This window comes from Lycorma delicatula, chromosome 3 (genome assembly GCF_047948215.1).
Source record: "Lycorma delicatula isolate Av1 chromosome 3, ASM4794821v1, whole genome shotgun sequence".
Lineage (NCBI taxonomy): Eukaryota > Metazoa > Arthropoda > Insecta > Hemiptera > Fulgoridae > Lycorma > Lycorma delicatula.
Genome location: NC_134457.1, coordinates 116,947,086 through 116,974,385, shown reverse-complemented (window position 1 = coordinate 116,974,385; position 27,300 = coordinate 116,947,086). Strand labels below are relative to the sequence as shown.

The 27,300-nt window shown below is 28.5% G+C and overlaps 3 protein-coding genes across 13 annotated transcripts in view; 2 read left to right on the top strand and 1 right to left on the bottom strand.

The window, feature by feature from the left end:
- Positions 1-395: 395 nt before the first annotated feature.
- On the top strand, positions 396-16,097 carry LOC142321923 (UPF0235 protein YPK_0828-like). 4 transcript variants are annotated; one of them, XM_075360446.1, is made up of 4 exons: positions 396-541; positions 7,414-7,531; positions 9,087-9,214; positions 14,364-16,097. In XM_075360446.1, exons 1-4 carry the CDS (start codon positions 488-490, stop codon positions 14,514-14,516), a joined length of 453 nt encoding a protein of 150 aa, XP_075216561.1. In that variant the 5' UTR covers positions 396-487; the 3' UTR covers positions 14,517-16,097. The 4 variants fall into 4 exon arrangements, with proteins under 4 accessions (XP_075216561.1, XP_075216560.1, XP_075216563.1 ...); XM_075360445.1 differs by lacking the exon at positions 14,364-16,097 and adding an exon at positions 11,045-11,453 and having other exon boundaries at positions 397-541; XM_075360448.1 differs by lacking the exon at positions 14,364-16,097 and adding an exon at positions 11,464-11,759 and having other exon boundaries at positions 399-541.
- Positions 16,098-16,188: 91 nt separating this feature from the next.
- Vdup1 (arrestin family protein Vdup1) overlaps positions 16,189-27,300 on the bottom strand; it is a 107,780-nt gene continuing 96,668 nt past the window's right edge. The window contains exon 6 of the mRNA XM_075360442.1: positions 16,189-16,854. Coding sequence (XP_075216557.1) covers positions 16,681-16,854 — 174 coding nt within the window. The 3' untranslated portion in view covers positions 16,189-16,680. The remainder of the gene's footprint in view (positions 16,855-27,300) is intronic.
- The window catches only part of LOC142321922 (uncharacterized), a 39,521-nt gene continuing 33,825 nt past the window's right edge, over positions 21,605-27,300 (top strand). For 4 of the 8 annotated variants that reach the window (XR_012755738.1, XR_012755740.1, XR_012755737.1 and 1 more), the window contains exons 1-2: positions 21,840-22,701; positions 25,342-25,491. Coding sequence is in view for 1 of the 8 variants with exons in the window: in XM_075360444.1 (XP_075216559.1) it covers positions 22,273-22,701; positions 25,342-25,392 (480 nt within the window). In the remaining 7 variants the exon portion in view is untranslated. The other 4 variants (XR_012755739.1, XR_012755743.1, XR_012755742.1 and 1 more) reach the window with 4 other exon arrangements.

The window sequence follows — 27,300 nt, the reverse complement described above, 5'->3', positions numbered from 1 at the left end:
AATGTGAATATAAAGAGATATAGATTGCTCTAGAAATATATTTGCATGAATCTTATTAACATATTAATGATCTTTGTTATTACTTTGTAAGTCTTCATTCTATAAAATCTGAAACTCGATAATTACGTAAATGCAATATTAGATTTAACATTGTAATAAGAGTAGTGCTTATTACTAAAGTTGACTCTATGAAATGGTTTTCAAACCTATACACGCATGATGTTATGTAAAAGTAGATCATAAATACTACATTTAATTTCTTTTAAAGTAATTATGTTGATTGATTGCAAATATTAAATAAACTCATAAAAAAACATAACCATTGTAACAGTATATTTATTATATAACTGTAATAATTTATATCATTAAAAGCTATCTAACATTATAATAATATAAAAGACCATGTTATTGGAATTTAAATGATATCAAATCTTTTAGTCTTATTGTATAATGGGATGATAATAAAGAAAAATCTACAGCAAGAACAATGGTTCATATAACTCACTCATTTCTTTTTTGTTGGATATTTGCAGTGATACATGTAAGATAATAAATAATTAAATTATAATAATATTAATAACAATACATTAGATAAAATGTAGAAACAAATTGAAAAATATAAGGATAATAATTTTTGTTTAAAGGATTATGAAAGAATTTTTTATTATTAATTTACTGTCAATATATTTAAATTAAGCTAAATAATTAAGTCTATTTAATTTTTTCTTTGAACATTTATTTTGATAAATAGCATGGATTTAATGTTTTTTTTTTTTTGTATGTGAAAACATCTTCAGCATTACTCCACAACTAAAAGCCCAAACTGGGCAAATCAAGATGAAACAGAATATAAAAATAGAGGGGCCTATAAAATTATACATTAAAAGACCGTAAATTGTGTATTTCTTGACAGAAATTATCAACAGATTTTGCATTTTCATGACCACAAGATAAATAGAATCTTAATGTCCATCTGTAATGCTAAGGAAAATATGCCTAATGCCTAAGTTGGCCTAGTAGATGATGTTCTGGTAAAGGGGTAGTCCAAAAAATGCAGCAGTTTTCAAAGTATTATCATTTTTAACCACTGAACATACCCACAAAATTATTACTTTATAAGATTTTTCCATTTCCTGTTAATTATTTTTTCTTTTAATTATTGTTTTCTTTTCTTAAGCTCTAATTGATTGATATCAAACATAGTACACATCACAAATTCTACTGTATGGTTAGAATCATGAGGTATCAACTTTTATATTAGATTACAATTATGCTAATATATATATATCATATTACATCTGTAATATAATATTTCAGTTTATTATGAATGAGTTCATTTATATATGTATATATATATATATAAAATGACCAAAAACTTGTCTCTTGGTTGGTTTGATATGCTGTTAATTCATAAATACAGTATGTATATTGTTTATAATTACATCGGTTGTATGACATATCAGTTATGATTTTTTTTTTTTTTTTAACTGTAATGCAAGAATTTACCGCCTACAATGACGGACGGAAGTGACTCGTCACTAACGTAGTATCCTTTTCTGTTTCCTGTTTAGCCTCCAGGAATCACCGTCAGGTATTACTTCAGAGGATGATATGTATGAGTGTAAGTGAAGTCTTGTATAGTCAGGTCGACCATTTCTGAGATGTGTGGTTAATTGTAACCCAACTGCCAAAGAACACTGGTATCCATAATCTAGTATTCAAATCCGTATAAAAGTAATTGCCTTTACTAGGAATTGAATGCTGTTACTCTCGACTTCCAATCAGCTGATTTGAGAAGTCGCGTTTACCACTAGACCAACCCGGTGGGTTAACGTAATACATTTACATTGTAGCTAAGAAATATTTTGGCCATTAAAATGAGTCACCCTTTCCTTTTTATCTGCATGTATACTAAAGTTCTTGATTTTCTTATCTTCTTTCTGTACCAGATTATTGTAAACTGAAGCAGCCATATTCAGTTGTTATTATATTTTGCTGTGAGCCTATCATATTGTGCGGGTATATTATTTTATTTTACGTATCCTGTGTAATTCATTTAATAGTGATTTAATTATTTTAAGTGATTTTCGAGAAAATCATTAACGATAGAGGAAAAGGCGCCCATTATCTAGCGGTTAGAGAATGGTAAAACTAATAAGGACATTGCCCAAGAATTAGACGTAGGTCATTCGACAATATCGTTGATATGAAAGAACCGTAAAAAAAATTTAAAACAAATTGTACGAAATCGACATTGATTTTGTTGACCTAGTCAACATGATGTAGACGAAACGCTGTTAAAATGGTTAAAAAATCAGAGAGCTAGTGATATCCTATTAGTAGCCCTCTATTGCAAATTAAGACGAACGATTTTTCTGAAAAATTCAGTAAACCGCGTGAAATAACTTCAGCTTGGCACAACGGTTCCGTCAGCCCTCACGATATTGTGTCGGAGAGAATAAGCGGCGAGGCCGCAGCAGCTGCAACCTGTGTGTCATAAAAATGGCTAGAAACCATTTGGCCAAAATTAAAAGAGGGCTATTAGGATGAAGAAATCTGTAATGCTGATGAATCCAGTCTTTTTTTTTTAAACTGACGCCTGAAAGAACCCTTCGGTTTAAAGACAAAACGTGTTCGGGTGGAAAATTATCAAAAGAAAGACTTAATATACTAATTGCTACAAATACGACTGAAACAGATATAAAAGAGCTTGTGGTTATAGAGAAAAGTGCTAACCCCCGGTTTTTAAAAAATTTGAAAACCCTTCCTGTTATGTACAAAAGTAACAAGAAAGCTTTGGTGATATCTTTACGTCGCGGTTATGAAATTGGAACCGTCAATGATTGAAAATGGCAAAATACTGCTGCTCATTGACATGTATCCGGCTCATCCACACGTCGAAAATCTTTCGTTTATTAAGTTACTGTTCTTACCACTGAAAACAATAGTGGTCTTACAGCCCTTCGATCAAGTTGGTAAAAGTCTACTACTAAAAACCTAATTTTACAAATGATTCAGGATTTAGATAAAAAAAGGAAACAAAACAGAAATTCTGGATGCTACAATTATATTAGAAAGATCATGGAATGAGGTTTCTCCATCGACTGTAAAAATTGCTTTCGATATGCAGGATTTTTTTACCACAGGCTGGCGAAGTTACTGACGTACAATGCGAAGAAGAATCTTTAACGAAATGGGGCAATAACTCTGCAAAATCAATCGTTATCAAATACATTGTTTGAAGATTATCAAGAGGTTGGCAAAGATTTAGAAACCATGAAACTGTAACAGATGATGAAATAGTGGCTTCAGTACTAGCAGAAATAGACGGGGACGTAGGTAATGAGAATGAAGGTAACGATAGCGACAACGATGAAGACTCTTCGAATCTTCCAGAAGTTTTAGCGGCATTGAAAACCGTATGCCAGTTTCGCAGTTTTACAGAAGAATGTCAAACAAAGAGTGTTTTTTTTTATTTAAAAAGAACCTTGAAAGACTGTATTTCAACACAAAACGTTCGAAACGAAGCTAAATAACCGACTTTTTGCAGAAAAAGTAATTTTTACCATTGCTTCTCTATCTTGTGTTACTACACCGAATTTGTATTTATTATTGCGTAGTTTTGTTTTTTTTTTGCGGAAATAAATTATTATTATTAATAATTATTATTTTTACTACTTACAATACCCGTGTAGATGGCATATTAAAGTAGTACCACTAAGCTAACTAAACATCGGTTATTGTGATTATCGGTTATAATGACCTAAAATCGTTGGTCCCTATATACAGTATATACGATGAAATTTATTCAATAGGAAATTTAATTTCTTAAAAACTTAACATGTCTACTAGTTTAAACAAAACTGATCAGGTTGCTTTTACATAGATGTAAAGAATATAAAAAAAGAAACAATATCAAAAGTTTCAATTTCAAGAAAATAAAAGATGTCTTCCTACACTTATGAAACAGGTTTTTAAACAAAGCATTATAATTCAAGAGGCAAAGGCGCACTGAACAATTTTTAGAATAATTTGAATTTATGTTGTAAAAACTGCAAACAGATATGCTCTAGTAGTTGAAAATCACTAATTATAATAAACAGATTTAAATTTGTTAAAGAATTTAGAAAGGAACACCAGCTATTTATTTAACCTGGTGAAAATTATATTCATTGAGACAAAGTTATAGTTCATGATAGAAAGTAAAATTAATTCCATTCTAGGCTGTCTCAAAATGTGGAGATTAAAATTAAATAAAGTTTGTTATTTCTTTGTAATAATTATTCAAGAGAACTAAACATCAACTCATGCTTTGCTTGAAAAAGTGTGATTATGGTATATATAAAATTTGTTTGAAAATATTCAAACATACAAAATGGGTATGGCAAGACTGAAATTGAACACAACTGTGTACTTGGTTATTCAAAGCACACTAGGCAAACTCTATACACAGTATGTCTGAAAAGTTCCCGAACTGAATTAAATAAAAATACAGATTTTAAGATAAACGAATTTACTCACATCAGCCCATAAAACCCTTCTCTAGTTATACCCTCGTTGCAGTGCCGGTAGAGCCCATAAAACGCTCTGCAGAAATCACTTTGTGGGATTGCCTAAAACTGCTCGGTGCAAGTCCTTTGGATGGCCAGATGTCATCGAAAAAGCGGCCTTTCATCTTCAACTTGAATTTCGGGAACAGAAAATTGTCTGCTGGAGCCAAGTTGGGTGAATAAGGTGGTAGGATAAGACGGTGATTTGATTTGCGGCGTAATAAATGTTAAAACTATTGCCATGTGTGCCGGGGTATTGTCGTGCAAGAGAGTCCCATTACCCGGATCCCGGTACTCGGGCCACATTCGACGAATGCGATGCATCAGGCGCTTCATTACTTCCAAATAGAATTTACAATTCACGATTTGACCGGTTGGGACAGATTGATGATGAATCAGGTACTTTGAGTCGAAGAATGCAATCAAAATCGGTTTTCACTTACGATTTTTGCTGCCTGATTTTGATCGATCTTTACCAAGCAGGACTCAACCAAGCAGCGGACTGACGTTTCATTTGCGGATCATATATGAAGCACCAGCTTTCATCCCCAGTTACAACTGTTGGCAAAAAATTCGGGTCGCTATCGGCAATCTCAACGAAGTCTTGAGCACAAGAAAGACGCACCTGTTTTTGTTCTTTTGTCAAGAAGTGTGGAACGAAACGAGAGCACACCTTTCGGCGGTTAATTTTTTCTGTTAGAATTGTACGTCTTTACTAATGTTTACTCTTCTGATACACCCGCAAGGGTAAGATGAGGTTGATCGAGCCGGAGCGCGCGCACTTTCACAACGTTTTCGTCGTGAACAGGTATTGACAGCCTCCCTCTTCCTTCGTCGTCATCCAATGACTCTCTACCGTCTTTAAACCACTTCCACCATGTGTAGCAGTACGAGATACGACTTCATCACCGAATGCTTGTTGTATTATAGAATATGTTTCAACGAAAGATTTTTGAAGTAGAACACAAAATTTTATCATGCTTCTCTGTTCCGTGTCGCGAGCTCGCACATGGTCTCATGAACACAACATACGCGGCCAAATATAACGCAAGACTGGAGTGACAAAACGTGGCGAAATTTTGTACACACACTCGTCAGATATCGTACTACATAGTTCTCTGGTTGTCCGAGAGATGGCACTACTTGTATCGATTACAGAAATTTAGTTCGGGAATTTTTCAGACCTACTGTGTGTGTATGTGGCCTTATAACTATAATACATCACATAATACCATTTTGAGAATAGCTCATCTAAGTTAGTTCATTTAACTGTTAGTGGATTATTTATCATAAGATAAGGCATTAACACAGTTCATTCATGATTATTGCAATAAATAAAAATTAATAGAAACTTCTATACTTTTAAGATTTCATTTTATGTAGATAATTTAATTTTATTGTTTGCTATTGCAAAGCAGGGTAATTTGGATTGAGTAGCTGTATTTATTATTTTACAGTTTTGTATTTTTAACCAAGAACTAAGCAATGTAACCCACTGGGTTGGTCTAGTGGTGAACGTGTCTTCCCATATCAGCGGTTTGGAAGTCGAGAGTTCCAGCGTTCAAGTTCTAGTAAAGCCAGTTATTTTTACACGAATTTTATTACTTGGTGGTTGGTTTCAATTAACCACATATTTCAGGAATGGTCGAACTGAGAATGTACAAGACTACACTTCATTTACACTCATACATATCATCCTCATTCATCCTCTGAAGTATTATCTGAATGGTAGTTACCAGAGGCTAAACAGAAAAAGGAAGAAAGAACTAAGCAAAAAAAGATTAGTGTTTAATTTGCTAGTTGAATTATGATTCAGAACTTGTCCAATCATGCCACCAATAGATTGTTACAGTAGTATTGCAGAAAATTTAAAGTTACAAATTTTTACAGTAATAATGAAATGAGTTATATTAAATTGAGTACATTTAGAAAAAAATAATTATCCTTCATTAATTCCATGCCCAAAAGTTTATCTTGAATAACTATTTTGTTTTTTTCCTAATAAATAGTTCATATTTCACTTAGACTCAAATTTAATAGGATGAAGGTGAAATTCTAAGCAAAGTATATCTATTTCTATTATAAGCTATAGCGTTAATGATTTTCTTCATGACCTACCATATAATTAATGTGAATTTATTAACAAATTCTCTCCCTCTTTAATAGTAAATGATGTATTACTTTTTTTTATACAATAACCGTTTTGATTATAATCACCTTATTATTTATTGGTTATATTATTTTTCTCATTTTTTATGTCTTAAATCTCACTAGTCTTCTTACTGCCTATTTTAATTTTAAATGAATATTTTATAAATATGATTTATTTTTATGCCTTCTTAGTATTTATGTGTATTATTAAGAATAATATATTTTTGTTATCATTATCAATTACATTTTTATTATTATGTGGTTGAAGAATGTGTTTATCTGATGATGATGAATAAATAAATAAACTATCTCGGATAAAATTATCTTTTTATAATATTATTTCTTATGAAATCCCACTCAAAATCAGATTGAACAAACAAGATTTCTTGTTCTATTATTTACAAGAAATTATCTATAACAAAGATGAAGAAGATGTTGATAATTAGCTGTGTAAGAAAATTTAAAGTTCTATCTAATACTAAATTAATATATAAGGCTTCCCAATGTCAAAAGATTTTTAACACAATAATCCCATTTTCAAATTTTACAATAATTGGCAGCCATAAGGCTTGCCATTAGATAAGCTAGTACAGTTTAGAATACATTCAGTAGCTTTTGTTTTTAAATATTATTATTAATAATAAATATAAGAATATTAAAAATTACTGAAGTGAAATTGTATTAATATCAAATTAAGTATCATTTTGTTTAGGAAATTTATTCAGGTAGCTCGGAAAGTGAACAAGCAGAAGTTGTAACATGTGACAAAGATAATAATATTTATATCAAAGTAAAAGTGAAACCCAGATCGGTTGCAAACACAATCATAGGTAAATATAATATTTTTAATCAATTTAGAAATAAATTATCTTCTATTGATTTTGTTATAAATGAGATGAAATCATTGCAGTAAATAACATTTTGAAAATAATGTATCCAAGTACAATTTGACATGAGATCTATGATCAAAAATAACAAATTATATTTAAAATAAGTATTTTTATTATTCTTTCCCACTTTTAGTTATAAAGAGTGTACAGATTTAAAACGAAAGAATTTTTGGTAAATAACACAAACCTAGTTTGCATGTTCCAATGGGAATTATATAATTTTATATTAAAATTTGATTCAACTCAGCAGTCAGTGTGAAGTAAAATTTTGTGAAGTCAATTTGTTTTGTTTACCACTGGTGGATGGTTTGCTTATAAATCTGTTTTTAACCATACACTGCTAAAAGTGACTATAAAAGGTAGCAACGTAGTTGTCCAGGCTTTAGTTAAATTCTAAAGACAGTTAAAGGAGTATCCCACAATCCACCTTAATATTCACCTCACAGTTGTAGATGATTTGAAAGTACTAACACACTCAAAAATTATAAAGCCATTCTCATGAATAACAAGCAAACAATATTGAACTTACAAGTGAAATGATTTCCCATTTCCTTTTTTTCTGCTGAGAAATACTGCTGGTACTACTTGAGAATAATCATGGCTTGGCAAGCTAATAAATATATTAGCATGCAAGCTCTCAAAAATGTAGGCAATTATCACCTTACAAGTAAAACCTTTGCTTTTTTCCACACAGCAGCTGGCAATATGGTGAAAATCATTAAAATGAAAGCAATCTTGACTAGTGCACTTAAATTTCAGATTATTTACATGCATCACAACTGTAAGAAGATCTTGGAGAGACTGTAAAAAAATTAATTATTATTTCTGTTGAGAAACAATGTCTATTCTCAGAAAAGAAAAATATTCTTTCATAATAAAACAAAAACGTCATGATCAATTGGTTAATTTGATAACAATGAAGAAAATTAGAGCCAAATAATTAACTGTAAGAGTAAGAATGAATTTTATTTAACATAATAATTAATCAATTGAAAATGAACAAGAAACAATAATGTGAAAATGTATTATTTTATTTCACTATGTTAAATAAACATTCTATGCTTAACCCGTGCTTAAATTAAAATTGTTAATGTTGTTTATTTGATATTTATAAATGAATGTTAATATTTCAACTTTTCATCTAAAATTTTCTTTTATATAAAGAAATTGTTTAAAAACATTTGATTTATATTTAAACAAAAATTGAAAAACATATGAAAAATGCTGCTCAATTTTTTCTGATAATAATTTTGTCCATGACTCATTCACTTTGATTACAATTATATTTTTAAAGTAACAGGAAAAAAGAGAAATATGTTTTGTTACCATTGGCTGTAATAATAATAATACTTTTGATTGTACAGAATAAAAATAATAATCAGGAAAGTATAACCTGCAACACAAATTTACAAAAAAAAAACATTATTGACAATATTGTTTTAAATATAAACTGAACCCATTTAATTTTAATTTTATATATTTGTAAAAATTATAGGAATTGAATTAAGCGAAGTCACGGTCTGCGTTAATGCTCCAGATACTGGTAGAAAAGCTAATGAAGAATTAATAAAATATTTTGCTGAAGTTTTAAAAGTTAAACATGAACATTTAAGTATAGTAAAGGTATGTAATCAATTTAACATTTATCTGAGAAAAAATGGAATATTTAGTATATAACATAATTACAGCCAACCAAATGAATACTCAGTGTTACTCAATTAGAACAGTTCTGCTCGTGAAATTATGTTTAGTCATTTCAAATCAATTCTAGACTTCATTATGATCTGCAACACTAATAGTTACCAGTTTCATTAATGTATTATTTGTTATCAGCTAAAAAAAAAATTATTTTTTTGCGTATAAATATACATTTATTCATATAGAAAAACTTTCATTTGAATATAAATGTAAACAAAACTACAGTATGAAAGTTGTCTCATTTTAAAATGAGACAACTTATAATTAAGAAATGGGTACTAAATGAAAAAGTAAGTAAATGATTCAGAAGATGTTATATCTCAAATTTAGCAACAGAGTAATTAAACTAATTTCATTTTCATTATGGTTTATCTTAATTACAGTTATCATGTGACTTTATTTTAATAACATTTAAAAGCATGTAGTGATTATAATGATTATAATGAGAGATGAAAGTACAGAATACTACAGGAAAGAGTAACAAACAAAAGTAGATGATATTGGCCAGTTAAACTTGTGATTAAATATAAAAAATTGTGATTATTAAGTACTATTTAAATAATTTTAAACTATAGCACTATGTTCATTATTTGCTCAGTGGAAGGAAAAATTGTCTACAAAGAGAAAAATATAAATAGAAGATGTATTCACTATACACAAATATCTTAAACTTATTTCTGAGCACATAATGATTTAGATAATTTAATTAAAAATGTAGGAGTGAAGTGCTATTCATAATAATCCATAATTAACATATTTAATATAAATCATACATAATTAAATTATGTTTTGTAATGATAATTTTCATGAGAATATAAAGTGTGATTATTTACAGGAAGAAACCCCAGACATAAAAGTAGTCAGGTTGATAAAAACAAAATTAAGTTCACCAGAGGTTGTATATAAAATAGCAGAAAAACTACAACTGGAAGATTGAAATATAATTTTATACACAAATAAATATGTATTTATTAATGAGTAAAGAGTATTGTATTAAGGAAGAAAATGGAAAACTTATTAAAAATAAACCTAATTCTGTGCTGAATTGCATTAATTGCTTGGGTGCCACAATCATTTCCAGTATGTGTAATAAAAGTGTTGGTGGTGTAATCAGCGTAACTAGTTTCTTTAAGTTTTCTGATAGTGTAGTCATTTGTTAATCTTTTAGTAATTTTCTTTTCATTCATTCCTAGCTCTATCATGAAATATTTTGTTGTTTTATCTACTTTTATTAGTATTCACTTGTCCAAAACTGTACCTTGAGACACACTGGTCTTCATAAACATATGAAACTGCAGTTAATACTATATAATCAGTGCTGAATAAAGTCCTGTTTTATATAAACAACCAATTTAGATACCTAAAAATAGTTTTGCGATCTTGTTTATTTTATTATTAGTACATGCCTACTAAATAAATACTATTTACTGAGAGTAGAAGATAAGAATATAAGTTATGTGAATAAAAATCTAAACTATTTAAGATGATGGTTTTAATTATTATTGTAATACTTATTATTTATTTTGAATTTGCATAAGCAAGATAAATATCAATATTAATTGATTACCAATAAAAAAATTCCATTATGTAAACAATTTAATTCACATTAAGACTTGTTTCATTCATAGCTTTAACTTAGGCTTAACTAAAAATTTTAATTTACTAATCATTAAATTTAATTAAGTATTAACGGCAAAAAATGTATGAAATTACATTTTACAGAAAACAATATTATAATATTTTAAATATTTTCAGGGAGCTGAATCTATTTCAAAAGTAATAAAACTAGATTGCAAACTGACTGAATGGGAATCAACTGCAAATCAAACATATCGTGATATTGTTGTAAAAAAAATTAATATGTATATTAAACTAATTAAGCCATTTATAAAATATTTATTGCTAAACACACTGTCTCCTTCGTAAACTAAACTTCATGTGTTACATTAATTGTAATTATCTCAAGAAAGAATATTTAGAAAAAAAAATTAATGCTTTAGTATTATTTTATCAAAATTAATCATGTTATAAAATAATTTTTTCAAGAAACTATTTTTTTTTTTTTACTCAACATGAGATCCAATCAAACTATGAATTTTACTATTTATTATTAACGTAACTTTATTTAAACAAAATAAAAAATTGTATGTTTATTTTAGATCTAATATTTTCAGGGAGAAAAATCAAAAATCAAAATAGTAAAATTATCAAACCCTGGCTTATATGTCCATGAAGTAATTAAATTATTAGATAAAGAGACTATTTGAGTAAAAGGAATTGGTTATCAATATTATCAAAATTAAGAAGAAAATTATTGATTATAAAATATGGAGAAAAGTAAAGGAAGACAGATATAAAGTTTAAAATATTTCTATTAATGAAATAAAGTAATTTTAGCCAAACTATTTCATGTAATTAAGTCCTGTCCTGAATAAAGTTTTATCTACAGGTCTATATAATTGAAATAAAAGTTTTATTATTATGTATTAATAAATCTATTATCCTGTTTTTAATCAAACATAATTATTTTGTATTAATTGCAAAACCTATTTATTGTATTAATCTTTTAACAAATATAAAAAAAAAAAAAATCAACGTTCTCTTTTATAATAACAAATTTCAGTATAAAGAATAAAATTAAAATACAAAAATCTAATAGAATATAATAAAAAAATACCATTATTGTGATATTGTAAAAAAAACTAGTCAAAATGGATCCAGGGATGATCAAAATGGATATTTCTGTTGAAATCTGAAAAGCGAAATTTTTCACAATCGCAATACTTCCTTTACTTTGTAAAAGGAAGTAAAAAGAGTCCAATAAAACTAATTAAGATGTTTATTGGGATCTTTCATTGGAGTTGTTATCATGTGAATTGAATCCTTCTCAGTCAGAAAGAAGGAACAGAAGAATTTCGGTAGTTTGAAAATGTGGAGGTAAAGATTGCAGAAAGTGAAATAGTTAGACAAAATGAAAAATAAGGAAGTATTGAGAAAGTAAGAGAGACAGAATTTAATGTAACAGGAAAATGTTCTTTTTGTTGGCTTTTTTTATACTCTTAGCCTTATTAATAACATCTACAAAGGCTAATCCTCAGTAAAGATTTTCTTCATCAAGGACTACAAAGGGAAAATGGAAGGAAGAAGTGAAAGAGAAAGAGAAAGAAGACGAACTGTAATAGTTACAGCTATTAGGAAGAGGAAAAGCTATAAAAAAATGAAGATAGATACTCAAAACTAAGAAAAAACAATGTTCAGTTGAATCTGTTTAAAGACAGACTTATCCGAGAAAAATAACTTAACCTGCACATTTGTTTTTTTTTTTTTAATTGTACTAATAATACAGCAGCACATGTAGACTATGTATTGCAGAAACAAATATAGTCAAAATAATAAAACTGTATAGACACAAATTTACTTAATTATTAATTTTATATGCAATCTCAATAAGTAAACAAGATAACTTGTATCATCAAACTGATGAAATAAGAATGTATTACAGAGAACCAAATTTTTGCACGATTACATGACCAGCCATAAACAAAATATTTGTTTTATTCATCACACCTGCTTCTACTAAATGAATGTACAATTGATAAGTAACATGTGGCAATCTTAATAAAAGTATTGAAGATTGAATAAATTGCTGTTGGCATCTTCTTGTAGTTGGTGTCAGAAAGAACATGTGACATTAAAAATCCTTCTAGTCTTCTATAAGCAAGAAAAAACTTGGCAAATCAGGAAAAAGTTGGGTATTTCATAATGATTCAAATTCATATACTAAATTAATCTATATTTATGCACAAATATTAATATCCATATATATTATGTTAATTAATACACCTTAAGTATTACAAAAGATCATATATCTAAAAAAGAAAAATATTTTAACTCTGTAGTCTCTCATTTTGTTTATAAAATCATTTACTATTTTTATTTATTAAAATAATACCTTACCACATGAAAATTCAAAAATATCTAACTTGAATAAAATATATTTAATATAATGTAGTACATATAACATTTTCAATTCTTGCTGATCACCTGGGAAAGTGCAGTACAATTTTTCAAAAAACAGGTTTTAAATAATATATATTTTTTTTTAAGTGTAAGTAAAAATAAAGAATTTCATACCTTGAAATATTCTACAGGCAGTGGAATGCCTCATCACTATTCCTCATTATCTTGAGGACCTGAACATAGTGTCTACTGGCTAAAAAAAGTTGAAGGTGGTCTGTTGTTTTCTGGTGTTACATTTTTATGTACTATTGTAACCAAATTGGTGCCATACATACACACTATTGGTGCCAGCATAATTCTTGAGAAATCATATCCGAACATTTGTTTTAGAAAACCCAAATTTAGGATTATATCCCATGGAGTTGAGAGATATGCCATTGAAAAGTCACTTCATATCTTTTTCGTATTAGGAGAAGCTGAGGAAAATTCCCCTAATGGTGTTAGATTATTAACTCTATAAAAAAATCCATGTCACATTTCAAGTTACCGGTACTTACAGAAAATTATATACAGAAGAATGAGGATGTTGAGATATTCTGCAGCAAGTGGATTTAACTAACTCTGTTATATTAACTATAAAACTGATATGCATCTAATTTATAAATAGGACTTCAAAGAAGTTTCAAATCATCTATTGAGGGTTTAACAAATTTTATGATAAAATAAACAACAATAGCTTACAATAAGCTAACAATAACTTAAGTAACAATAGCTTACTATTATTTATTGGATTAGTAGCTGAATTGTACTTCAAAACCCTGAAATTTTTAGAGTATTTATATTATCAGAAATAAAAATATATAAACTAACACAGCAATAAATAAAATTTTATGTCAGTAAACAAATTTTTGATTGGAAACTACTTTTAAAGATAGCAAATCATATTTATAAAAACAAAAGATGCTACAAATGAGTTTAGTTTGTATAAAAACATTTTCAGCATTAATTAACAAAGACATATGAATGATATACATGCTATTTTTTATTTAATTTAAATCTAATTGTTTAAATATTAATAAGAGTAAACCTATTCTAATGAATTTTACATTTTCAGGGAGCAGAATCAAATTTAAAGATAATGAAATTAATTTATCATGGATTATCTCTTTACAAAGTAATTACAATGTTAGATAAAGAGTGTGGTTTTATTTCAAATGGAGAAGCCTTTTTAGATGGTTCTTGGAGCCACAATATAACAAAACGTTAATAAATACAATCTTAATTTCAAACAAAATATTCATTAAAAATTTAATCAAAATTTATATAATTTTTAAAAAAATAATGGCCAGTGCAGAAAATACAAAGCCGGCAGGCATCATTCAATCATGAAATAATGCAATTAGTAACGTGGAAGTATTTAATTTTCATTCTAAGGTGTTAAGAGGAAGAAATGAAAAAATATGAAAAAAAAACATTGTTGATAGATAAGCATAACCTGGCTATTGTAGCTGTACTACAGTAATGATGTTATGTAAACATCTCACCATTATGTTATAATATTCTTGCATTTTATGTTTTACTCCAGAAAGTTAAAAAACTAATGAAAAATTTATACTAAGGAATAAATGATGTCAAGGATAATGAAATAATCAAATTTTTTTCTAAAACATTTATTGAAAAATATATATATTTTTTTATTCTGGTTATTCTAATCATTGAAAGAAAAAATGTTAAGAGTGAAAAGCAAATAACATTTTAATAATAAAATATTTTGGTAGATCTATATGCAAGTATGAGGGTAGTCTAGAAAGTAACTTACGTTTGTGCCTAGTGTGGAGATGGGTGGGGATAAAGCCTCTATCTTAGTGTCAAAATGTTTCTACACTTAGTACGCATCAAGCTGTCATAGTATGTGGATTGTGATTTTTCTACTTTGTTTGTTGTGAATTATTGAAACGTGCACTTCAATAGAAAATCCCATGAGTTGTGAGGTGTGTCCAGTGATTAGGTTTTTACTGGCAAAAAACCTCAAACCAATTAAAATTCATCAGCAACTTTGTGAGGTATATGGAGATGGAATAATGAGTGAAGGTGGTGGAGTGAGGCAATGGTGCATTCAGTTTAAAATGGTCACACCAATGTTAATGATGAGGACTGCAGTGGTCAGCCTAGCCTTGTGACTGATGAACTGACAATGAAAATCAATGATAAAATTCATGAAAATCGCCACATTACAATTAAAGAACTCTTGCTTTATTTCCCCCAAATTTCACGAAGTTCACTCCATGAAATTGTATCAGGGAAGCTTGTTTATCGCAAGTTTTGTGCAAGATGGGTGCCAAAAATCTGAGGCAGCAGATTTTTCAGATTTAGAGAAGAAATTGAAAGGCTTGTGCATTGTTATGATAAATGCCTCAATTTAAATGGTAACTATGTAGAAAAATTGGTTTAAGATTGTCCCTTTCAAATGTATAAAATAAAATTTTTTTTTTATTTGTTTGGTTTTTTATTTCAAAATGTAAGTTTCTTTCTGGACAGCCCTTGTATTGACATAATAGAACTCTATTGTAGAAGTTTCATTTAGAAACAAATGGACAATTCTAAACAGATGCAATTCATCCATTTTATTCTGGGACAAAAGGATAAAATTATTTGCTAAGAGATTCATTAACATTCATGTATGATAACACTGGCTGATTATACATTGGTTGGTTGTAGGTGAGGCAGTGATTTTTGGTAATTCCAAATGTAACAATTCTTTATCAGTCAAACTAAGTGCAAAAAGTAATACAAAAATAACTTTTCATAACAAAGCTAACAATAAAGTTTAATTGATAATAATAATAAAATAGTTGATTCCCTCATTCTGTCTATTTGGTACACGGTGGGGTGTATTCTGGCAATCATTATCAAAATATAACTAAAAATAAAGACAAGCATTAAAGAATTAAAATATTATTTATTTTAATAAGCAAAAACATAGTTATATACATTTAGTCTACTAGCACATATTTGTATTTAATTACTAACTTTAATGATTTCTTTTTAGCAGAAAAATAAAAAAAGTTTAATCTTATGAGAATACAAAGTAACTTAAACATAAATTATTTGCTACATATATACTGTACATTTTATATATTAAAATATATATATATATATATATTTAAAATATCTTGTATTTATTCTAATCATCAGTATACATAAATTAATTTTTTTTTTTGTTACTTAAAGTAAAACAGTCTTTTTATTTTTTAGTTACTCAAGACTTTATTTTATCAGATATTTAGCAATGTTAATAAAGTGATTTTAATAAAACACTAACATCTTTAATGAAGAAAACAAAGATTTTGCTTTTCATGAAGTCTGAAGCTGAAAGTCACAAGCTGAAAGCACTCTAAAAGCTTGTTGCAAAATAATTTAGATATAGTCTTTTACTGAAATGTTTTTTCATCTAGCCAAGGACGAAATATTGGCAAGGTTGAAGGATAATGAGTTCCTTGTTTCCTTCGTAATGTTCCTTCAGCACTTCTTAAAGGATAAGTAGCCATCATAATTGGTAATTGTAGTTTTACTTCCTTTTCAAAACTTTTTGGATCAATAATGAACTGAAAAAAAATATATATTGTTGTATGTTAGTCTTCTTACTGATGCTTATACATACATGTGTGCATGCACATACACTTATGCATGCACATGCACACATGTCGATGCATGATATAATCAAATGAATGGTAGAACATCCACACACTGCTTATACAAAACTGAAAATAAATCTCATATTTGAAATAGATATGACTTTTGAAAAGTCAATGTGGTTATGGACTAATTTAATTGTTTTATGTTTTAATGAAAGATTATTAAACCTTTTCTTATCAATTACTGGTAAACCTGTATAAAATTCTTTTAAAAAGGTAACTATATAGTCAAGGTGGCTCACCCTGAAATCACAAAAAACTATATCAAATTCATTCAAAATTAATATTTATTCATTTAATGATGTATTTTGGGTGTTGGAAAATGGAAAATTAGTAAAAATTTACATAGCGATTCAAATAACACATAACACAATGAAAATTGCAAAAAAAATACTTATATCATAGTAAACATTATATTTAAAGATAAAAATATGAAAATAAATAATATAATCTAACCAAACTTAACCTACGCTCACTTCTGTCACTAACCTTGACTAATCAACAGTAAAGTTTTGATTATTTAAGTAATAAATAATAATTAGGATAGGTTCAGCTCTTGATAATTGCGGTTGCGTTTTTCTTATTCATGGTTATTATTGCAGTTTTTGTTAATAGTTATGTTACTTTTTCGTTTTGTTTGTTTTTAGTTGTTTAGTGATGTTTTTGGTAGTTCTGTTGAGTTAGTTTTGTTTTTATTTGTTTCAGATGTTTTAAATGTTTCAAATTTTATCTTTTTACCAGTATTTTTATTTCTGAAGTTTTTATTGAAATCGATCCTCAGTGAGTAAATCACAAAAATAGTCTTTTTCTTCTAAAACTCAGCAACTTTTTAAAATTTTAAAAAGTTATGTAAATTCCTTAACAAACAATTTCCTTAAAATTTTGTTTCTAAAAAATGTCTGCTAAAATGTGCACACAGTGAGAAATCCCATTCCTAGAAAAATTTCAGTTTCATTTACAAATACATTTATACATATTTACATTACGTTTTACTTACATATGGATTACTGCAATATATTTGCCTATGAAGAAAGTAAAACAACTAAGTCTTCTATGAATGAATCATTTGATTAAGATAAGTAAAAATAAATATCCAAAAGAAAATTTAGACTACCTATTAAGTCTCGGTTACAAGAAAAATTAAATTATTTTTTACAAAACGTGACTAAATCAATGATTCAAAATATCAGTAAACAGAAATACTATGCAAGAAAATATTGCACTAGTTCCAGGGTTAAGTTGCAGTGCTTGCTGAATTTTGGAGATTATTTTTGTTAAATTTATTCCTTAAACATTCTCAAAGTTCAAGAAATACAGTAGCGATACATTCAGATCAGTCTATGGTTCCAAAGAATTAAAGGAAGATACAAATGAACATTTTGGACTAGATATTTACATAGATAACAGCAAAAATGTAGTAAAAATAAGTTATGAATGTTTAATCTTTTATTTGTTAAAAATTGTGACCTTGTTCATGGCAATACTATTCATTAATTGTTTTTTTTTTTAATTAAAAAAATATAATCAAAATGATAGTAAAAGTAAGAAAGGCCACTGGCCACAGCAACAATTAAATGAAGTGAAGCATACAATTTTATGACAAATTGATTATTGCAGGTCATTTATTACTATTAAAAAATGATTAAAATTTTATTGTTGAAATTTTTACCTTCTTCTGTGGAAGTTATAAAACAAGTTTCTTAAACATTTATTAAAATTTCTTCTAAAATGTAGATGTGTGTAATGAATAATAAATGAGAACTTTTTTCAAAACTTAACATCTCCACCAGTGGCTAACAAAATCGAGATTATTATATTGATCAGAAGAGCTAGTTGGGATCTATTATCTAATTTATTGTTTTTGTAACTAAACAAACAAATGCATTGCAAATGCAGTGTATTTTTTACCACTTTCTCAACAAAAAATTACATCTCCGTCCTTTTGAAATTTTCCAGTTGTTTTGTGTCAAATGTAAACATATCCAGTCCTGTTTAGAATCGGAATATGCAATTTTTTTTCTTCAAAAATTAACATCTCCATTAAAAGTTTGTTTCTTGTGTATTTTTAAATCAATTTCTAAAATATCCCACCAAATTTCGGCACATTCTTACTTCCTTTAAATAAAACACAGTACAGAAATGTTATGTTAGTTACGATGCGCGCCAACACCTTTTACATCAGTGTGCATAGAGGTTATTAACAGATCGTGCTTTATTCTGTAGTTGAGTGTTGGTAGATTTGTGTATTTTTCTGAATAAAGCTTGTTTATATAAATAAAAGTAAATAAGATATTTTTCATTTAATATGGAATTAACCTCCTTAGTGTCCAGTATAAACTGTGGTGCGCGAAAAAAGGTAGATAGGTGATAGAAAATCATAAAAAAATACTGCAACAGTGATCCTAACATCACGTTTCTTAAAAATAAAGCACGATCGTGAAGCCATAATAGTCTTTTAAATGTAATAAAGTGATGTATTCAGATATATCAATAAATCGGGATCAGATTTGCGCAGCAGAAGATAAGATTAATCAAGATAAAATGTTACTTAAGTATATTTCTACCAGTGATTCTAAGAGAAAAAGATCAAAAGATTGTACAAAACCTCAGACAAATTCATGAATCAAATTTTTAAAAACAAAAAAGCTAGGAACAGTTGGTAAGAAGTTTTTTTGTTTTGCTTTGTGTCTACCAGCTTCTAGAATATTAGTATTTTAGATGACGAGTATTCAATACAATACTTGTATTCTAGATGAGTTAGTAATGTTATCAATTTAGGTCATGTTCCTAATGAAAACCATGGTGGTAATAGAAAGTTTAAAAATTTGAACCTAAAAATGAAAACGTAAAAAGGTTTTAAGCAATTTGACTGCTTGTGAATCTCACTATAATTGAAATAAAAGTAAAAGGATTTATATTTATCTTTAGATTTGAATGTTGCAAAATTATGTAAAATGTATAATGCCAGAGTGAAAATCTAAAGGTTACTTTCCCATTTTTTTTTTATAAATTTTTTACCATTGAATTTAATATTGGATTTAATAATCCAGCATCTGACACATACTCTTTTTGTGTTCAGTTAAAAAAATATAGTAATGAAACCACTTTGAATCTAACACGAACCAAATTAAGATTTCATAAATTTTGTGCTAATTATTTTTACGACTTAATGAAAGAAGCACAAAATAACGAAAGCTCTGCTTCTTTTACTTTTGATCTACAAGAAGTCCATCCTTTACCTAAAATGAACATCCAAGAGGCCTTTTATAGTTGGCAAATTTCATTTTAATTATTTTGTTGTTTAGACCTAGGTTCTAGGAATCCAACATTTTATACTTGGTGTGAAAACCAATCAAGCAGAGGAGCCACTGAGATAGGGTCAGCTGTACTAGAGCATTTACATCGCTTAATTTAATAAAGGTGATTTAGTTTTGTGATTGCAGGACAAAATAGGAATGCAAATTTTGCATACGTTGTGTCATTGGTTGACAACAGAATCCCCAGAGATCATTAAATGAATTCAAGTGACTTTCCCAGTTCATGGCCATTCATACCTTACTGCTGATCTATGTTTTAGAGGAGTTAAAAAATTATTAAGAAAACAAGTTGAAATAAAATTTGCTGATGAATGTATAAAATTTTATAAGTTGGTAAAGTTAAAGAGCTAGGGAAGGAATGGATGGTTTACATTATAAAAGATCTTGAAAGTGTATATGCTAAACTAAAAGGTATCAGTGAAGCAAAAAGTATCATTTCAAAACATCAGTTAAGAATGGGGAAACTGCTAGTAAAATACAATATTTTACCAACTTTAAATTTTCATCAGTTGCTGAACTTCAGAATTGTAGGTCTACAGTTAAAAAAATAATAAAAAAAGAAGGGAGTGTGGTTTTTCGTGAGTATATTTTAAAATGAAAAATACCTCCTTAAAAAATTAAAGATATGTTGAATTTGCTAATTAAACACTTTGGCAAAGACTAGGATTCTATTCCACAACTTTTTTGATATAAAGAATTAATTTTTGATGGTTTAGATGTGTAAAATGAAGTTACTTATGACTGAATTGTGGTCTTAACGTGTAAAATATTTTTTATTATGTTAAATCATAATATTAAAAATTATAATGTATCTATTAAAATGTATATAATTTAAATTCTATCATTCATTTCTATTAAAGGTCAAATTGTTTGACTTTTTTTGTTTTGTTTTTTTCAATTTAACATATCCAACAGTTTTTTTTATTAATTTCTCAGCCATTTCAAATGTTGAAAGTGAATTTTTGAGTACAGAATTATGAATGAATAACTAACATATTCAACCAAAAAAATGGAAAACTGTATTAAGGCTGTTAAGTTGTGGGTTTTTTTTTCTACTGAAAAATTACAATTGCTGAATATTTTAAGTTTGGAAAAAAGCTCCTCAAATAAATTAATAATTTCACAATTATATTACCCATCAAATTGTATGATTGGTTAGTGCAAGCAGTGATTGTTTCTTGGGTGAGAGTCACATTTTCGTATTAATCATATTTTTGTTAGACATAGATTAAGAAAAAAAATTTAATCCATTCCTCCCACAATTTTTTATTCACAAAAATAAAAAAAAATAACATTTTTGTTATATTGTTGAGAGTTGTTACATCTGTTGTGGAGTGGGGGAACTGATAACCTCGTGAATGCTAGTCTCCAGCTGACGGGAACAGTTCACTATGAATCCAACGAGACAACACATTTAGTTACGTCCTCTGTATTCAATTAATTAATATGTTGTGTGTTAATTCAACAATTAAATTGTGAGTCTAATTCGCCACTTAAGCCGAATCATACTGGTCCTACAAGCTGGATATTAATTAAGTCTCCGTTGCTAGGGCTTGTTTATAGCAACGGTAGGTTACTGTTAGTTTTTGTTGTTTTTTCGGATGTTAATTAGTGTTATTTCTAATTCCGGATAAGTATTAAGGAGGAAGTATATATATATTAAATGCGGTAAGAAAGAAGTGCGTATTTAGTATGTGTTATTAGTGCATGAATCGGTCTAGAGTGACCTTCATGACATCATTGTGATGACCGGCGCCAGTATACTTCGATGACGAATAACAACAGCAATTAAGTGATAAGGAATTTGACAGAAAGCTCATATTATTCTCATGTTTAATTCAAGCTCATTAGTATTTTCTTTCCTTAGCTAAGACTTGTTCCAATTATTTTCGTATTATATCATGTTTATTCCTTGTTATCATAACCTTAGTCCTAGGTTAATTTAGAAAATACCGCGTTTTCATTATATTATCCTACATTCATTTCCATAAGTTTTTAAAAATAATCCAAAATGCCCTGGAAATCCGATCAGTTGCAAGGTCTATTTAGGCAACGTGGGGTTTGTAAGGCGCAGTTAACAAAAATGAAATCTTTTATAGATTCCTGTGATTCAAAAACACAAATTTATGACATTAGGGTTAGGTTTCAAGCATTAACAGATCTATTAAAGAAGTATGATGAAATTCAAAATCAAATTGAAATTCAAGATGATACAGAAAAAGAAATTGACGATAGGCTTGAATTTGAAGATAAATATTTTAGTATTAAAGCCAAAATGGATGAATACTTATCATCTAGAGATAATTCAGAAGAAATACTTTCAGAGCGTTCTGTAAGGTCTGGAACGTCAAATAAACCTTTATTAAAGTTACCAGCTATCAAATTACCTACTTTTGATGGAAAATATGAGAATTGGTTGTCCTTTTCAGATACATTTAAGGTAATGGTGCATAATAATGATCATATTAGTGTTATTCAGAAATTTTATTACTTAGTGTCTACTTTGAAATTAGAAGCTGCACAATTAATAAAGAATTTAGCGATAACAGAAGTAAACTATTCCGTTGCATGGCAATTATTAGTTGATAGATATGAAAATAAAAAACTTATTTCCTCAACGTATGTTAAAGGTATCTTAAATATTAAAGCAGTATCAAGACACAACCGAATTGTCAATTCATTAACAATGTCAAATTATTTAATGAATTGTCAAATCAATTCATTAACACAGCAACTAGTAACTTAAATGTCCTGAAGGCCTTAGAATTAGATAAACCATACTATGAAATAATCTTAGAACAACTTTTTGCTGACAGATTAGATCATAAGACGAGGCGTGAATGGGAAATGAAAAATACTACTCGGTCATTTCAATCACTTCAAGAATTTTTTGAGTTTTTAGAGAAAAAATGCCAAGCATTAGAATCATTAACTATCAACTCTAGTAATATTAGTACTAAGATTAAATCAAATGACGATGGCTCAAAATCAAAACGAGCAGCACATCAGTTCAGTTCATTTGTAGTAACTGGATCCAGAAATTGTGAATTATGCAATGAGCAGCGCTCTATTTACAAATGTTCTAGATTTAGCAATTTAAGTATTGAAAAAAAAACAAAATTCATTAAAGACAATTCTTTGTGCTTTAATTGTTTGAGAACAGGTCCTTCCAGGACCTGTTGGAAGAACTGTCCTTCTAGTGGTTGTAGAATATGTAAACTGAAACATCATACCTTAATACATCAAAATTCTACTGATTCTCCTATGGCTATTAAAGCCAGCAAACAGAATTCAATTTCTAACAATTCTGTTACTTGTTATAGTAAAGATAAAAAATCTGATATTGCAAAGAGTGATTGTGAAACGAAAGTAAGCTCTATGGCTTATTGTGCCATGAAATCTAAGGTACGACCACATGTACTTTTGTCGACAGCTTTAGTAAGGGTTAAGATGGATTGACTGTCGTATTCTCCTTGATTCAGCTAGTCAAATTTTATAACTGATAGCTGTGTTCAGAGACTTAAGTTAAGAAAAATTAATAATCGCATCCCTGTTGTTGGAATCAATAATTCTTCTACTGATACAAAATATAGTGTTAAGATTGAATTGCTTTCGAATTACAGTAGTTTCAAGGCAAATATCTTTTGTTCAATTTTACCAAAGATTACTAACGACATGCCAGCTACCCTACTGCAGCCAGACCAGTGGAATCTACCCCAGAGATCTTCAATTGGCAGATCCACACTTCAAGCTGGCATGTATAGATATTTTAGTAGGAGCTGAAATATATCTTAGCATTTTAAGGGGTAATAAAATGAGTAGACCTGGAAATCATCCTGTTCTCTTTGAAACCGACTTAGGCTGGATATTATCTGGAAGAACTCTATCAACAGAAGGACTTGTGACCCCTACAGAAACTTATTTTACTCGAACTGAAGATGACCTTCAGCAAAGATTAACCAAATTCTGGGAGCTAGAAGAAATTCCTACAGTTCAGACTACAAGAGAAGATGCCTGTGAAAAATATTTTTTGAAAACAAGTCATAGATGAAACTGGCCGCTTCATTGTCAGGCTTCCTTTCAAATTGCAACTTCCACAATTAGGAGATTCATTTGATCAGGCTACAACCAGATTTAAACAACTGGAGAAAAGATTTCAAAGAAATCCCAAGTACCATCAACAGTATTATGAGTTTATTGAAGAGTACAAGGCACTTGGTCACATGAAGCCAGTACACTTAAATCCTTATGATGAATATCAAAATGCCTAGCATTTATTGCTGCTCTTCGACGATTTATTTCAAGAAGAGGAAATGTATATTTGTATAGCGATAATGGCACAAACTTTGTTGGTGCTCAAAGAGATCTTAAAGAATTAAGAGAATTATTTTTATCACAGAATTTTGTTTTATTAGTGATTTTGCTGCCACTTCAAATTTTTCTTGGCATTTTATCCCACCGTATTCGCCTCGCTTTGGAGGACTATGGGAAGCCAGTGTTAGATCAATGAAATATCATTTGAAAAGAGTAGTTGGAAAAGCCAGCCTTACATTCGAAGAATTTAATACATTGTTAACTCAGATAGAAGCTATTTTAAATTCTAGACCTATGTGCAGTTTATCAGACAACCCAGATGAACCATCCTGTCTCACTCCGGGTCACTTCCTAATCGGTACTCCTATAGTTAGTTTCTCTGAGCCCAATCTGTCAGAGCCTTCTGTCAACTGTCTCACTAGATTGCAACATTTGCAGCAGATGAGTCGGCATGTGTGGTCCAAGTGGTCGAATGACTATCTCAACACCCTTCAACAACGAAAGAAATGGAAGACGTCCCAGCCAAACCTGCATCTTGGCATGATTGTATTGGTCAAAGATGATAATCTGCCGCCCCTTCATTGGCGTTTAGGAAAAATTGAGGAGACATTTCCTGATAGTGACGGGCAGACTAGAGTTGTTTCAATTAAGATTGGACAAAACATAATTAAAACATCAATTTCAAAAGTTGTTGTATTACCCATAGATACTTAAGTTTATATTGTTATAATAGTTATTATTTTTTTTTGTTTTTTATTTTGATCAGCAGATCAACGGGGGGAGTATGTTGAGAGTTGTTACATCTGTTGTGGAGTAGGGGAACTGATAGACTTGTGAATGCTAGTCTCCAGCTGACGGGAACAGTTCACTATGAATCCAACGAGACAACACGCCTAGTTACGGCCTCTCTATTCAAGTAATTAGTATAGTTTAATTTACTTCTAATTTCAATTAATTAATATGTTGTGTGTATTTTGAAACAAAATTCAATAAATAGTTTCAACAATCAAATTGTGAGTCTAATTCGCTACTTAGCCGAATCATATATATCTTTTTAAAGGAAAAGTAAGTCAAGTAAATTATCCCAGTCACTTATTGGCAGTAATTAACTTTGTAACAAACTGGATGTTGATTGAAAACCAGTTTATATAAATTTATCAAATTAAAATGTACATATATTAATTTAAAATCAAACAATCTGGCACAAATACAAATATAAAATTCTCATCAAGCTAATAAAAAGCTAATTAAAAAAAAATTATATGATTTTTTTTTATTAATGTTTTTTGGCACTTTCAGATTATAAATTTCTTTTCAAATTAACCTTCTTTATTTACTGTATGATTGTAGACGTGTGAAAATAAAAATACCCAGAAGCAATATTAGCTTGATGAATAAAAGTAAAAGTGAAATTAAAATATATAATCTGATATTGCATCAAATTAATATTTCATTTTTACATTACATCAAACAAAGATAAATGATCTGTAATTTTTATATTTAACTGTCAACATCATTCCAAAATGTAATTCTTTGAATAGAAGTTGAATTCTATATGCTTACGTGATTGATATATGTGTTATAATACTTAGTAATAATAATAATAATACATTTTTGGTTGTAATTAATGCATAACAATAGTAAAATAAAACAAATTATTACAAAATTTATGAGGAGATAAAGAATGAACTTACAGATAATTAATTTATAGAACACACATTTTCAACTATAATTTAAAAAGCTATAATATATCATTTTTACACTAATAGAGAACTGCATTAAATCATTTTTTATTGTGTCCAGAAAATCCAACTGACAGAAGAAACAAGAAAGTAAAAAGAAAAAAAGTTAATTAAGTTATGGAAATATTACATACATGAAGTAGAATATATTATCAACAAAAATTTCACTGCTAGTCTACTCAATGTGTTTGTATTTATGATACTATTGTGAGTTTATGTTAATTGATTCCCTTTTAGTTAAAATATGGTATTCCCTCTTAATGGGAGCATGCCTGATCCCATGAAGAGGGAATACCGTATTTTACAATACCTTTAATTATGCTGTTTGTTATATTTTCCTTATCTTTTATTAAGATTATGGCCATATTTATTACTTTTTAAGCTTTAGATTTAAAAAGCTGATCTCTTTTAAAGCTTTAAATTTTACATCCATAACATTTATTTATATATATATATATATATATTGATATATAATTTTTTTTTTTACTAAAATTAATTATTTTAAGATTAATATTATTTATCTGTTCTGTTAAATAAACCACTTAGTACAGAATATTGGGATGACATATTTTAGCTTAATTTTTCATAAAAGTACTTTTGCGGGATCCTGTAATTCATGATTGAAATAATTCAAGTATTACTGAATTACTTAAATCATGACTGAGAATGTGGGATCCTGCGAATTTACTGTAATGAAAAATTAAGGAAAGATATCTCAATATTCTGTATTAGGTAGTTTATTTAATAGAATTTAAATATATATTTTCATTTACTACTTAATACAACTGGATGAGGTTTTGGATAGCTACATTTATATTTATAAAATCATCTATCTCTAATGCATTTCTATTAGCGCTGGGTTGGGTCAGGGTTGCATCATCTGTATAAAATATTGACTGCATTGATTCATTGATTTAGATTAAAAATAAAGTTCAACCTAATATTGAAAACAGTAGTATTTCAGCTAATACACAGACATATTG

Bases quoted from the DNA above. Each gene is read 5' to 3' on its own strand.
- LOC142321923 (XM_075360445.1), top strand. From the start codon at position 488: ATGGTTCATATAACTCACTCATTTCTTTTTTGTTGGATATTTGCAGTG. The intron at 542-7,413 runs GTAAGATAATAA...CATTTTGTTTAG, and splicing joins GGATATTTGCAGTGATACAT to GAAATTTATTCAGGTAGCTC. The intron at 9,215-11,044 runs GTATGTAATCAA...AAATATTTTCAG, and splicing joins AACATTTAAGTATAGTAAAG to GGAGCTGAATCTATTTCAAA.